The 16,362-nt window shown below is 37.9% G+C and overlaps 1 protein-coding gene across 7 annotated transcripts in view; it reads right to left on the reverse strand.

Annotated features, from left to right (window-relative positions):
• Positions 1 to 16,362, reverse strand: part of PUM2 (pumilio RNA binding family member 2) — a 71,456-nt gene that overhangs the window by 24,241 nt on the left and 30,853 nt on the right. For 5 of the 7 annotated variants that reach the window (XM_027723283.2, XM_039378715.1, XM_039378716.1 and 2 more), the window contains exons 6-10: positions 13,497 to 13,767; positions 13,102 to 13,195; positions 11,125 to 11,250; positions 9,820 to 9,959; positions 8,058 to 8,196 (exon numbers count right to left, since the gene is read on the reverse strand). In XM_027723283.2, the coding sequence (XP_027579084.1) occupies positions 8,058 to 8,196; positions 9,820 to 9,959; positions 11,125 to 11,250; positions 13,102 to 13,195; positions 13,497 to 13,767 (770 nt within the window). The remainder of the gene's footprint in view (positions 1 to 8,057; positions 8,197 to 9,819; positions 9,960 to 11,124; positions 11,251 to 13,101; positions 13,196 to 13,496; positions 13,768 to 16,362) is intronic. The other 2 variants (XM_039378711.1, XM_039378712.1) reach the window with 1 other exon arrangement.

Raw genomic sequence — 16,362 nt, forward strand, 5'->3', positions numbered from 1 at the left:
GATTAGTAGTACAGACAGTCTCATACAAGCAGCATTTCTTCTCTCCTGGAAATATTCTAACCACAAACTACAAGGACGAAACCAGATCTTTTCTTCCACATTGCCCTTGAAAGGCAACTGGACTTTAAAATGAAAAAACAGTTGAATGCTGCAAAACACTGTGACAAAGTTGGACTTAGAAATGCTTCATTTTATATTTTACAACTAGAATAACAGCTAAATTTAGTTATCTAAAGTTGAATTTACTGTCAAGGTTTAAGTTCTAACAGTACAGTGAGAAGGTACAGGCACAACACAACTAACCATATCTGGATCATTATCAAATCAACTTTCTCTTGTACTTCTTTGCACATGGAAAAGCTACTGAAGTCTGTACAATTAAAGGGCTGAACTAAATGCAAAGTTTGGCAATTCCATACATTACCCAGCCACACTTAGAAGTCCATCTGCAAAAGCACATTAGAAGAAAGGAATGCTGTATGTGCAGGACTACCTTGTACCAGTCAGTTTAATGGGAATAAAAGGCTGTAATCCAGGTATAACACTTAATTCAGCTGACAGTTAAGAGAGGGAATTGGGGGATAAAAGGAGGAGTTGAAAAAGGAAAAAAACAAGCAGTAGGAAAGCAAACAGATACAATATATGAATGAAGGACAGCAAAAGAAACAAAAAAAGCAAACCAGAAAAACTTTATTTAGGACAAGAACAAGAGAATTCATTTTAAAGCTCTTGACACTTTATAGTGAAGTAGATGAATTGGAATAGGAATTCTTAAAAAACTGGAGATGAGCCAGGATAACCCGAGAAAGGGTGCTGTCAATTAAAATATGACGATGTCCAATTGTTAAGTTGGCTATTCTTATATAAAGCAAAAAAAAAAAACCAACAGAGTTTCAATATTCCTCCCATGTTCATATCCATACTAATGCTAATAACAAAAAAGCCAAGATTGCAAAAATCAAACATCTATTTTTGTGCATGTAAGAACAAAGATTTTGCATACTATTTTAAGTTGTTCATGTAAGTTGCCATGTATCTTCAGAACTAGGTCTAGCAGAGTTCTCTCTGAAATGCAAATGGACTGGAACATAAAGACCTGGGCCTCCAATTTCAGGTAAGTACCACAATCACCAGCTTTCCAAGTCATATTTTCTCCTCCTCAGTTTCTAAAACAGCTCTGTAATCTCTTCTGCCTGGACACCTTGCTCCAAAAAAAGAGATGGAAACATCATCTGCCTACTGGCCTGGTGCTCTGCAGGGAAGCTGGAGACACTGGTCCAAATTCTCTCATACTAAGAAAATGTAAAGATATAAAGGTGACTCAGAGTAACTGAACAAGAGAGGAGCAATGAAAATCCAGATCTTTAGGTTCAACTCACGGTTCTGGAGGTGAATGCACTATACTGGTTACAAAAAATTGTCATTACTATACTGTTACAAACCTGTTTGTCTCACTGCTCACTATTTGATTTGCATTCCATTTACCTTCTCTTTCCCACCAACAGCAAAGGAAGACACTTGTCCTCCACAGCATTTGTCTGAAAGTTTGGCTAGTTAAAAACAACCACAACATATTTTTACAATTGAATTCATTATGAAACCTTTGGTATAACTGCCACTGATTCTTCCACCTATAAAAATGTGCTATGCTGCTCTACCTTCACCACTAACAAAGACCGCAACATTTCCAAGGTATGAAAGATGAGTGATTGCTGTCTGTTCTACTGCAGTTCTGTAGAGAACACATCATAAAATATTAGAAGATTAGTGACACAGTAGGAAAGCTTTTTATAATAACGTGCACCTGCATACATTAGCAATGTTTAATTACTAGTACCTACATTAATTTCTACTTCCACTTCTTCAGAGCTCAGAATTGGCCAATATCTACCAGTATTTACTCTGTCCACAAACGTACAAACCCATGGATAATGCTGTAACTGTACAAAAAAGCACTGATCATATGTTTACACCCTTGTGCTCATCTGAAACTAATATACAGCATTATATATGACTTCAGGCCCATGATGTAAATGAGCCTATTTTCCAATGCAAAATACTTTGGGGAGGGGATAACTCACAATTTTACATAAATTAAATTTACTGAGATTAATACTAATGCCATTTAATACACTAATATTAGAATTTCTAAAATAATTGACTTGTATGACTGCTAAATTAAAAAATGGAAGCAACTTGGACTTGTTCTTTACATTACAAGATGCCCAATTTCTCTTGACACTTCCCTGTCACTATCTTAACCTGTGATCCACCCACAGACAGGGCACTTAAAATTAGTAATGACAGGCTAGGTCAATAGCATCAAGATACTGTCTATACAGAAGGTTCAAGCTATGCATGAAAACTGATGGGTGCATCTGTGTTCCCAATCTCAGAAATGAATACATTCTGACCCGAAATAGAAGGCCTCAGCTTTCTACTTAAATCTACCAAAACAAAGCAATGTAGGACTATTTGTGAAATTGCTAAAACTTTGCTAAGTGCATCTACAGCCTCAAAGGTATAAAATTATTTGCTTTGACATCAAAAATATAATTTCAGAGAGACCATCTCAGATCAGATTAAGTAATCTAAGGACAACTCTCATAGCAAAACTTAAATCTTCCCTTTCTTCACACTATTCCAGAAACTTTGTGCCTCATCCCACAAAGGTGAGCACAAAGATAAAAACTTCCCCAGCCTTCTTTCTTATCAAAGATAAGGTGGTGACTTGGCAGATCTTCTCCTCTAATTCCCTCTCTCTTCCTGTTCAGTTTTTATTACCTCTCCATCACATCATTCTCTCTCCCCATGCCTGTGCAATTTCCCCTCCAATTTAACAATTATCAAAGCTTACTTCAGTGCCTTCACATTTGTCCTGGTTTGAGACCCCTAAAATCCAATTCCCAAGTCCAAGCCCCCCTCCCACATCTCAGCCTAGTGTGAGATGGGTTTTCCAGACACAACACAAGACTCAATATGGGGGGAAAAGGGAATTATATTACAATCACTGTACACATAAATATTATAATACATCATATACAATCTTAACTGTCTCTCCTATAATACATCAGTATTTACAATGGATCAATCTCTTCTCCCTCCAACAAAAGTGCAAACATGAAAAGGAAAGATCCTTTCCACGTTTAGGGCAGCAGCCTCTTTTCTGTCTTCCATGCAGCAGCTGTAGCTGGACTCTTGTAGGTGGATCTCCTTCCATTACACACAAGGGGGGTCTCCTCTCCCCCCTCTCTTCCGTGGACTGAGACATCAGGGACAAGCTCGCGTCACCACATCATACCACAAAGTGCAGGGGCATCTTCGTGATGGTCCCTTTCCTCAGGGGATTCAAGCTCCCTTGCAGAGCTCCCATGCTCTGTCTCAGGCTGCTAGCTTAGCAGCAACAGCAGGGGGGGGCCAAGGTCACCCCTCTGCATTCCATCTGGTCATCCTGGTTCAGTTTTCCAGGATGCTTGAGCTTCTCAGCTCCTCTCTTTGGTGCATGCTGCTCTCTAAGACTCCTTTTAAGCCAGAGTTCATCTCCCTCCTCCTAGGAGAGGTCTCAAAGGGATTTTGGGTGGTTTGGTTCAGTTCTTACCCCAACTCTCTCCATAGAGTTTAGTCTTCACTTTCTCTCTCTCCATTAGAGATCTCTGTGTCTTCCCGCCTTGGCTGCAATGCCTGTTTGCTGCTCTTTATCTCTTTCTGGCTCTTTGCCACTGTTCTCCATCCACTGCTGCTCTGCCACCACTCTCAGTGTCTCCTGCTGCTGCTCACAGGGGAGAAACTCCCCCCAGCTCTTGGCTACAGATACCTGGCCCAGTCTTAACACCATTCCAGGTTCCTGCAGCCCCCCAGCCAGGGCTGGGGGGGCCCAGCCTCCAGTGGGGCTCCGAGCCCCTTCTCCTCGCAGCCTCAGAACATGGCCACTCTCTTCCAACAACAACTACAACATCCTTCCCTTCCAGTCTGCTTGTGATATGTTTATATTTTGCAGGAGCGCTCATTGGCTCAACCCCAAGGGTCACCACGCCCTGGGGGTTACCATTTTTTTAAAACCAGGGGGAAAATCTTTTTCCCCCACCACAACATTGAAGCTTATTGTGGTCTTCCAATGCAATCAGAAAATTAAAACATACTCTGTTTCCTAATCACACCTTTTATTTTAGAGTTCAATCGCTCTATCTACATTTACTCTCTCCAGATCAGCAGGGAATATAAAAGTAAACAATCTGGTTTATCAATATGGTGTTTTGCTGAAATGATTTCTAAATGTCTCCAAAAACCACAGACTTTGAAAAACTTTCTGGATTAGCACACAAACCTTGAATGTACTTAAAGAACAAGAGAACCAGAGGCAGGAAATCTGTTCTCTTGGTTTGTGCTGCCCATCCTTAGTGTTGCTCCAGTAATGCAACTTCTCTTAGTGATGACGACATCCAAATTCATGTCAGTTTGTCACTTCTCTCTACACAATTTAACAGACATGTCATTTCTTACTGCCAACTCAATTATCTGCCCCTTTTAACAATGCCATCCTGACCCCCTCCCTCCCCAAAATCTGAACCCCTATAACTTTTTGCTTGTTCTGATGAAGATATGCACAGCCTTATCTCTGCACGGGTCCTCTCACAAATCAAATTCAAACTTACTATCCTACCAGTAAACAATTTATACTTCCTATAACCATTGCAACTTTGCCCATACTGTAACTCTCTGTGTATGAAATTTATAATGAAATTTGATTTCTACTTCTTATTACCTGGAGGCACAGAACATACAACCAACTGCAATGTCACACTTCAAATGCTTCTAGGTAATTAAAAAAAAATGAAATACCAACAGATAGAAATTGTTGATTTTAATGTTTTATACATGGGTTTTTTTGCAGACAACTCACTTTATATGCCCACCTGAAAGCCAGATGCAGCATCACAACTTCAGTGTGTGAATTACATAAAGTTGTATCTGACACAGTCAGTGCAGTCAGTGGAGCCTCTGGAGGGATTCAGCAGACCTGCTGCTCGACATCTATTTTAAGGTAAGCTGAGCAGCTCTGCAGCCTCTGAACAGTAACTGCACAAGGGAGATCTCCACTGAGCACAATGGCTCCTTAGACAACTGAGGTCACAAGATTGCTGAATCTGGACAATTAAGCTGAATCTAGATGTTTTCTGTGATGAGGACTGGTTTTATTCGTAAAAAGAATGTATACTGACCATACTATGAAACTGGGAATGCCCTCTGTCTCACACATTTATTCAATCAGAAATGTTCTGGTTTTTAAGAATCTTTGTTACTGAAAGACCTGCTAAATTAGGACTGGAAGAATTTAAAATGTAATTGCACAATTCTAATGTAAAATATATTTCACATTTAATGATTTTAAACAAGAATGTGCCATCCAGTACCCAAAGGAGACTACTGGAGGGCTGGAGAGCAATTTTTACAAGGGCATGAAGCAGGAATGGATTTAAACTGAAAGAGCATAGGTTCAGATGGGATATTAGGAACAAATTCTTTACTGGAAGGCTCTGGAACAAGCTGCCCAGAGAGGCTGTGAACAGCCCCTCTATGGTGTGGTTCAAGACCAGACTGGATGGAGCTCTGGGTAACCTGGTCCAGTGGAAGGTTCTCTGTCCACAACAAGGGCTTGGAATGAGATGATCTGTAAGGTCCCTTCCAACCCAAACCATTCTATGATTCTATGCTTTTCTGAAAAGAGACTTAGCAACAACATTATGTGAAAAGTAACCTGAATTTCAGACACTTTCACTCTGCATGTAGAATGAGATCTGTGCCTTAAGCAATACAGAAATACAGCTCCTAAATAATTAATAAAGAAATACTTGATATATCAAAATTAAAAATAAAACAATTGCATAGTTGGGATAACATTAATGTCATCCAACCTGAAGGCTGTGGCAAGGAGAAAGCAGCTCTAACAATTTAAGGGCAACAGCGTGGACAAGCTCAACAATACACTCTCCCTTATTAGCTCACAGTGAAGCCAAACTACAAATATTCTCTCTGTAAAGAATATTTAAAAGCTTGAAACTCAATCTGGACCTTTACTTTCTTGTAAAACATCTCAGTCCATTGAAATAAGAATTCCACACATTTTCCTCTTGTTTATTACTTTATATGTGTTGCTCAGTGGTTGCTACCCGGGATTTGCTGAACCACATTTTGGTATGGCGATGTTATTTAGCCATCTTGACTCAATTTAGTACAGGAATAGAAAAAGGCATCTCTGGAGCAAAACTCACCTAACTCTAAATCAGGTAACTAAAATAGAGAGAGACAAATCAACATTAAAAGTTCCTACTTCTCTCTGCTAGCTATAAATGGAGCCCAAGTATCTCATCTCACTCAAATACAGACATCTAAACCAGTATGAGGATTCCTATGTAAAATGGCTTGTATTCATTTCATCATCCTATATCCTTCTGCTTCACATAAAAACAGAAATCACCAGCACACCCTGTGACTCACTACAAACCTATTTTACGATGACTGAAAAAATAAATGTCTTTGTTTACACTTTGAGCTCTATTCTCTGTAAGAATGTGGTGAGTAGGGCTGAACTCAGTTGCACACAGTTCTTATTATAGAACAGTCTGAAATATATCCACAAGAATTCTTCTCTGGCCATCCAGGCATGTAGCAAAAGATGGGATAAAGCAGCAACCTACAATGGAAACTAGATAAAAAGGTTCCTGCCTTCACAGAAAACCTCTTGGGGCTTGCAGAGGAGCAAAAAAAAGTCTACAAGTACCTTCCTAACAGGACAGGCTCTTGCACTACAGAGTTTATGTATTTGACCACAAAGTAATAACTCTGAATCATCTGTTTAGAGGGGGGATCCTTTTATGGGTTTTAAGAGCTACTCTTGAATTAAGACAGATGCTCCAAGCCCAAAGTAAGAACTTATAAGTAACTATAAAAAACCACACAACACTCCCTCTCAAAAAAATAAAGAAGGTATAGCTAAGCCTTTGAGGCTTGTGCAAAGATGCTTATAACATCTCTGATATGCCTCACTGTTAGCACACCTTGGTGAGGTGCAGAGGTACCATTTGGCAGGTGCTTTGTTGGTTCCTCATTTTAGGAGAAAGATGCTAAAAGCTGAAGATGCTGCTGCATGAGAAGAAATAGAAATGGCAGTTACAAAATAAAACAGGCAAGAAGAACACAACAGCCAGTCAGTTCTGCAGATAGAGGTCTAAAATTTGATCACATGAGACAAAGTGCACAGTGCAGCCCCAGAGCATGCAGCAAACAACTCTCCCTTCTCTAGGCCATGTGGCATTTCACAGTGGTGCCGATCGAGGAGAGAACTTGTAGAGGTGAAAGGAATGCAGTTACCATCCATGTTATGTAACTTAACCACGTAAAAATCTTAACTTTCATACTGAAGAGAAGGGCCAGGTATACCGAAATTGTTCTTGCTCGGGTACCTGTTCCAAACACCTAGAAGTGATGCTGAACTTCAAGCTAACTATTCCCTGACACATGAACCCCTCCTTGATGAGTCAGAAGCCATGCACACTAAAAGGAGGCTCCAAGCGTGGGAGGGCTTCCACTTCAAGCATGTTGTGATCTTCAAAGATGATTAAGCAGTACTTTTGTTTTACATTTCCTAATTTTGGATTCTGAATTTTAGATATTATTACTGTTGTGTCACAAATAAGAAGTTATAATAGAAAAAAAATTAATACATCCTGTTGCAGAGGAACCAGAGAACACACAACCTTTGAAGACAGCATGCTATTGTTCATTATATATGACATTATCTTGCAAAAATCTACGATACTCCTTGTTCATTTATTTTTAACAGCAAATACAGAGAAAATGCTCCAAATAAAAAATGCTAGAGGAGTTTCTTGTGTTCCAAGAATAGTGTGCCAGCATTTTAAACCAACTGAACAACATGAAGCTACAAAACTCAATTCTAAGCAGCTTATAAACATAACAGGACCGTGTTGATCTGTCACCTAATAACTCCAATATTGTAACTTTCAGCGAGTCTCTTAATCCACTGATAACATACATACCTGGCATGCCTGTAGCAAGACCTTGACCAAAAGCCAAAGCTGGATTTGCTGCTGCAGCTGCTGCAAGTGACTCTGCCTGCTGCCCTTGCTGACCCTGGTTGGGGGTAAGTGGGCGCTGAGTTGCTCCAGCACGCAGAACCTGGAAGAGGCCAATTAAAAGGTAAGGAACATCCTTAAAAGGTAAGGAAGCAAGTCCATTATATGTTAAAAAAGGTCTAGAACAGTTGCTTTGTGTATTTGATACCTCTTAGCTCTGAATTTAATTTTGGCAATACTCCATCTTGTTTTCAAGGATATATACATATAAAGAATAAAAAGTATATATTATTTTGCTGACAAATACGACCATAAAACATCTTCCCTGCTCTGGACAGCAGGACTCATGTATGTTCCATCAATGGTAATGAGTACAAAGTAAGGAAGAAAATCTGTAAGAGTGATACATTTATGACTTACATTATTTATTAACTGAACACCTGATCCTTCTTGATAAACACATTTGTTTACATTATTTCCAGGCAATTGAATGATGTAAATCTGAATATTTCAGCTCTTGTAGTAACTTGTCTAAATAATTAACACTCCACTGCCAACAGTCCTGTAAATAATGCACCCACTAAGTTTTAAAAATTCACATAACACTCCATCACCTTGTAGCACAGGCATATTTTATTATGTTCTGACAGCGTATCTCCGGGAATCTGATTGAAAAGCAATCTAAATTCTTGCAACCACTCTGTTCCTCTTGGTTAAAATCATCTTTTTCAGGTCCAAAATAAGGGAGAAATACAATTCACAATATATCCTCACAAAGTATCTTATATGTGATTTGAATAAATTTGATATTAATTTTATAGAGAAAAAAAGACATTGGAGAGATGATATACATTTAGTTATCAATGCAAGTCACTGACAAAAATGAACAGTAGGAAGAAAGATCCACCTGAATATAAAAACAGTAATGAAATCACTCTGTAATTCCATGGTATCTCAGAACCACTGCTTATATTAAATTTCTAGGAATGGCATTGAAATTAACCATACTGCTGGTAAAAAAATTAAAATATTTACATTCATTCAAGCATAAGATTAGAAAATTTGTGGTTTTCCTTTGTGAAAAAAGGCCATTTGTTTACACTGAAAGATCATATAATAGTTTAAAAATGCACCCAGAGTAACAATAGAAAATTAGCATTTTCTTAAAATTACTTAAAGAAATGGAAATTTCAACAAGTGCTTATAACAATTGCTCACTCTTGATTTACCAAGGCAAAAATAACACGGTACATTGTGATGTTGCAATACAATTATACTCTCATAGAAAAATATGGGCAATCCTTCCTCCCCATGGAACATCAAAACTCCTGATAACAACTAATTCCCTACTTTTCAAAGAGACAGAAAAAAATGTGTAGCACTCAAGTTTCCAGCTAATTTATAAAAAAAACCCCCACAGATCAATTTTTTCCCAAGCTCAAAAGAAACAATATCCTCCTAAAATTAACAGCATCTTTTCATCCCCTTATGTTAGTTTTCTAGATCAGTTTTTAACTTTACAATAGTTTACTACACAGGAAGCATCACCTTCCTGTGTACAGACATACACGTAACTGCACCGCTACCTGAATTAAAGGAACTATTTTTAATGCTTATTGTTTTAAAAACTGGGACTGTAAAATAACCTAAACATTTAGGATGCTGTAAGACAATGACAATCAGTAATGTAAGAAAACTGCACATCTGCTCTTCACAAAGAACATACCGGTTGCTGTCCCTGTTGTGCCTGGGAAGCCGCTTGCTGATTTGCTGTGGTGTTTGCTGCTGCAGCTTGCTGCTGGAATAAATTGGCTGGATACACCCCCCATGGAACACCATAATACTGAGGCGGAACCACAGCAGGACCTAAAAGAAAGCATGATTATTCCATCTATTGCAGCTGGTTAAAAAACTGTTTGTAGCATCCCTCATTGATCCACCTTCTAAATGTCGAAAGAGAAATCAGTATGGAGAAGAATGAATTCCCATATTAAATGAAAGGATGCATGAATACAAACAAGTTAATTTAAAAAATTCACACCAAACCATATCTTCTCTATGAAAGAATAAACACCCTTGTGAGACTCAGATGACGAAGAAAAAACTTAAAAGCATTCAGAGTTTGTATATCAAAGAACATTCAAAATCAAGTTTTCATAGTTGGAAAAAAAGATCATTTCAGACCATCACAGAATGAACAAAATTCATCCTCCTGATAGTGATATGCTGAGAATTTGATCATCTGTGATTTGTCCTTTCTTTATGCCTTTGCTTAAAAACATAACTATTGCCTTTGCCTTCCTTGCATACTACATGATGCTCTTCAGAGTGGGCACACTTAACTCTTCCAGTCTATTGATACAGAACCCATAGAAGAATAATCTCTCTATATTCACAGCATTGTACAGATAATGCATTATGTATACGTGTATTTTAGTTTTATCTACTGCCTTTCCCGTGAAACCACCAACTGGAAATACAGGGCTTTTTTTAAAAAATGTTATGCTCGAGTCTGAGCACTAGCTGGGACTTGAATATTCAGTCGTGTTGCTTCACAGCGACATCTATTCACTTTCTAAGAGATTTTCCTGGGCTTGGAGTTTATCTGTTGTTTGGGCCTTTTAGCATGCTGGACATCATCTTTATTCTCATGCCCACCAGGAATAAGAAAACCTGAAATTAGAAAATTATTTCACCAAGTGAAAACATACCAGGAAAGGCTGTCTCATCTTTTGAAAATAATACATATTATAACGTCAGATGAAACCTCATTAAGGATAAACATTTTCAGAACAGAAAAAAACCCCTAATTGTTGCATATAAAAGTCCAGTGGAAAGAGAAACTCAGAATCCATATATAACAGAAACATTTTACCTCTTAGTAAAAATTTTCAAAATGGCTATATTAATTTCCTACAAGTCTCTCCTTCCTAGAAATACATTTGCAGAGAATAAACAGGATGGATTTCAGTTTTTTCTCTTTTCACTCTGTGAAAATTATGAAAGTAGACACTAGAAAGTGTTCAGTTACCTGCTAGGGTAGCTGCTGCAGCCAATCCAGCTGCAGTGTACGGGTCAGTACCTGGAGGAGCAGCGCTGATGATGTATGGGTTTGGCACAAAAGCAGCCGGGGCCAAGCCTGCGGAGAATACGCCTGCTACAGTAATAAACAGAGTTTCATTACAGCTAACACACTTGGCAAGCATCATCATATTCAAACCAAATAACAAAGCCTATCTGCTAAAATCAGAACTGCTTGTATTTTAGCTTTTAAAAGGAGGTACAACATTACAAAATCAACACTTCTATGTCTTCTCACTAGTCCTTTCTTATTAATCCCAAGGCGGAACAGCTTTGTTTGTTGGATCTACAGCCTCCGAGGAGATTTATCTCATATGTATCTACTCACTCATATAGAAGTGGAATTTATCCTGCCTTTAACTATCTAGAAGTTACACTAGTCTTGCAACGAATCTGAATCAGACAAATCATCTAGTGTCTTAAATGAATCACTCAGATAAAATGAACCACTTGCAAGAGATACAAATCTCTCCTCACTGACAATTAGGAAAAAATTCTAACCAGATAGTTTAAATCAGATACCTGGCTTTTAAAAGCCAGTTATGAGATGATAATCTTACTTCCAAGAATCTTAATTTCATATAGGCATTGTAATGGAAGGAAACAACAGAAGAAACTCAGTCAAACAAAGCACTGCTACCCAGAGTTTCCTGTCAGTCAGGTTCACATATGTTATCCAACACTGAGTCAGAAACTGCTGCAGCAAGGACTGCACATCAAATTATGTTCCTCCTTCCAAATATTTCTTGATAGATTTCTATTAATATGCATATCAGAAGAGGCTACATTTCAAAGGGGCAAGATTTATATGACTGCTTGGTCAGCACTTCATACAAAGTAGGAGCTTCTCCAGAGTTTTGCAGTCAAAGACAGGACTTGTAGACTCCCATCTCAATCTGCCATGTCTCCAGCTCTCAGATGGCATCACTCAGCTGCATAACACCTTTCAACCTCAGCTACAGCCTGCTGATCCCTGTCTGGACAGACTTCACCATGCTGCTAAATAAGCCAGTGGGAAAACTGCCACCCTATCATAGGAGAACATGGACACATCCCCTTGCAGATACTGCTTCCTACTTCTGCCTGTCCTGATCCTGAGAACTCCTCTTCCCTCAGAGAGGAAAGGGATTTGTGCATACACCTCAACAGCCCAATGGTGGAGAGTAGGAAGGGCAGGAATCTTTAAGCCTGCCCCTACAGTGTCAGAATCTGAGAACCTCCCTTCCTCAAACAAGGAATTGCTTCCATGTGCGTTCCAACGTTCCTCACTCTAAACACTGACAGCTTCCCTGCAGCAGAAAATAAAACTGCTGTCAATTAAATAAAGCCTTCTTGCTGAGTTGCAGCACACTAAGAACTTCATGCATTTAACTAACTCACTGAATTAGAGGGACAGAAAAGAAATGCCTGCTAAAGAATAACTCCATCACAAAGGTGCCTGCAAGAAGAAATAGCTGTCTGTTTAAAAGGTGCCATGGAATAATGACTTGATCAACACAACAATATGATTTTCAAGTTCGACTATACAATGGTTTTTAACTGGATTGTTAAAAATACTAAACTGCACTAGAATATTAGAACTGCATATTTTTTTTTGGTTTTTAGCAGAGAATGCTGGTGTTTCCATCACTGCTTGTAGCAGTAATATTTTTTTACTTTTACTCACATCAAAATTCAACTACTGTGCTACATGAGCAAATATAAATTTTATTTCTTTGTATACAACTGTTCAAAGTAGGGGAAAATTTACAACAACAGAAAACTTCCTCTAAGGACAGAACAGTTTTATGCAGCCATTCTGAGCAGTTTTCAGGAGAACTGCTAAAATGGGCCAAGTGATCAGTACTTATATGAATCAGAATACTGTGGGTAACACCAAGAGGATTCTGTCAAAGCAACACACCCACTTTTGCCAGGGACACCTCACCTATGTGTGGCTGCTGAGCTGCAGCCAGGGCGTATTGCTGCTGCTGGGCTGCTGTCAACTGTTGAACAGTCAGAGCATTAGTCCTCTGGAAAAGCTATTGGAAAAGAAAAAAAGATGCATTTCAGTTTTCAGAAATCAGTTATAATATACTGGGATTTACTTAAAAAAAATTTCAAACCAGGCTTCTATACTAATGTTAGACTTAACTAACTAGAAAATTATGCATTAAACCAGAAAACTATGCACCAATATTCTTCTAGATTAATTATACAGTTATTTGCCTTTGACTGACTCACAGACAAAAGAAAATTAAATGCATTATATGTTTAAAAGACTGATTATCAAAAGAGGATAATGAACAACTCAAAGGATCAATTTTCAAGTCCATTACTGACCTGCTGCTGTGAATTGTAGTCAAAAAGTCCTACAGTAGCTCCAGAAGAGTCCATTTGTACCTGATTGCCAGGATAGTCAAACTGTAGAGAATCAAGACCAACTTGTTCCATGGCATCTAGATTCTGATTTTCTGGATTTGAAAATTCTTCTACCAGAGGCTTGTGGGCTGCAGGATTGGGAAGTGGACCTAATCCTTCTGTGGTGCTGGGATTGGGGCCCAAGCGTTCAGCTACTTCTGTTGGGGAGGCTTGTCGACTTCCAGGGGTACGACTGTTTAGAAGAAATTTGAGATAGACTCTTCAGTCTGAAATAATGCTGTCCATGGACAGAGTACAGCATTTCTATTTTAAAAGCACCTCTGAATTCAAGAGACCTTACAAAGGGAACTGACAGACTGTTTTTACCTATTTCAACCAGCATGCATTGATGGCTCAAGATAATGGGCACATTTCATTTAAAATCACTATGAGAAAAACAAACTAAATTTCAAGGCTGTTTTGACTCAAATGGAATAAACTGTTATCTGCAAAATTTTGAGATGGCTCTTTATTTTATTTTGGGAGTGACAGGAATTATTAGAAAATGTATTGAAGAAACATTAAAACAAAAATAAAAGGAAATGACTAAGTGTATCTCATGCCAAAGGAGAGAAAAACACAGTAAAATTTCATCTGGAAAAGACAAACATACAATACAGCAAATATTTTTCACATCTGAAAAGCAGATATTATTTTTAACTTAAGTAAAATGAACTAATAGCTGCCTCATTTAGCATTTGACTAAAACATTTCATTTCCTACACCACTCATTTAATAGACTAAACTACAGTGATGACTGGTGGGAAAAAAGTGTTCTTAATATAACCCTGAATATTGTATACAACATTACATATATATATATATATATATATATATATATAAAAAATGATATATAAAAGCTGAATTTCTTTCTCATCTGCACTGGCTATATTACCCACATACCCAGTGACCACAGGAGAGTTTCTGTGCACCTAAAAATGCCTATAGGCAAACGCGTGGAGTGAGATGTCAACAGATTCACATCCTAAAGAGATTCACAACTCTGTATTTGGTTAGATTTAGGGTACCTTAATTTGGAGTAGTACCTCACCTTCTGTGTCAGGTCACATTTAGACTATTGATTTCTACTGGCAAAAATCTAAGTTAACTACTAGGAAAGAGTTGTGTGAGAGAATCTATGACCCCTTAACAACATTATTGTGTTGGCAGAGCTTGATTATTATATATTGTTTCTCAGGAAATGTACAAGTTGTAGTTAAGTTTGCTTTATTTGTGACCATTGGGCTCCAATACAGAATGCCACCTTGCAGGAAGAACCTACGTTTATTTCAGCAGTACAGTTTGGTGTACTGCTAATTCTAGGACAGAGACACAGCCTCAGTACTGCCTGTTATCCTTCCTCTTCAAGGCTCCTAAGGGTTGAAGTATCTGTTCCTCACTGAAGCACAAGACTAATGCAAAGAAAACTACCGGCACTTATGTATTTGCTGATACCAACACTGAAGCCTGTACAGTTAGAAATCAGCCTTTTAGTGAGTTTATTGCAACACTTCAGAATTACTTTAGAAAAAATACTTCAAAGATAAAGAAGGTACATTAGAGTTTTTTAACGTAACAACCAACCTCACGACAATTGCCTGTACCATACTGGCTACCATCTAAGGATCCTATCCAGCAACCATGTCTTGCTCCATGTACAAAACTTGAGTATGAAGCCATTTAATATTCCCTATTCTTCCCAAATGAAATACAGCATCAACAAAGTGAAGAACAAAAGGAAAAAAGGCAGTTATTTCAGTACATACTTTAGTTTAAAAACGCTGCAAGTACAATAAAAATACAAGGAGGAGGACAGGACAAAGTTTCTTTGTTAATATTTATGTTTACCTAATATAGGTTGCTCCTTATATTGGTGCTGTTCTGTTGCTATAGTTAAAGTTGTGTCAATACTTCAATTATAAACCTCTGTTTGGAGAGCTAGTACCACTTTATATGGCCCACTTCAATTAGATGGCTTTTTTTTTTTTTTGAGAGGTTTACTGGCTTTGGATGCTTTTTTGCACTTGTGTATTTTTTAATAATTTCTGTCTTTAAATAATACAGAAGGTATTTTGCAAACAACTATTTCAAAATTGTAATAGATACTGGTAAAGAAAAGCAGGACAATATTTATTCTGCATTTTCTACATATAATATTGAAGGTAACTGTTTATTGTGCATATTGCAGCATGCATCCGAAAGGAGCTAATGTGAGTTCTCTAATATGCTTGGTATTATATTATTTTCAATAATATGTCTTGAAAAACAGACTTGAAGAATCACTCCTTAGCCTCAGATAAATACATTTTTTAAAGAGTAGGAAAAACTTACATATGGGATTCAAACATGCATTTTAATATACTTGTTCAGTAAAGAACTAATGAAAGCACAACTGTTCGGTCATGTTCACATTAAGATAAATTTATGAGCAGCACTCTAGTTCTCTATCTTGTTAATTCTTCTGTATGACAGTTACAAATGCATCACAGTAACTCAAAAAAGAAAGGTTAGTCCTTAAAAAAATACCAAATTTAAAACGCAGTTTAGTATTAGGAAAAAAACCCAGACTGGCTGTACTGTCATATGGGAGTTCACTGTTCCAAAGCTTGAGCTTGGTCCAATCTTTTGTTCCCTACACAAACAACCAAACCACAACACCATTCTATACCGTGAATAGGTGACATCTAACTATGTGAATAGGGAAATACATTGTTCCACCAAAGTCAAAGATATGGTTTCTAGAAAGACTTTTGTGGGGAAATAATTCGTTGTGTTAGGCTGTGGCATC

This window comes from Pipra filicauda, unplaced genomic scaffold (genome assembly GCF_003945595.2).
Source record: "Pipra filicauda isolate LSUMZ 115617 unplaced genomic scaffold, ASM394559v2 scaffold144_size1929842_pilon, whole genome shotgun sequence".
NCBI lineage: Eukaryota > Metazoa > Chordata > Aves > Passeriformes > Pipridae > Pipra > Pipra filicauda.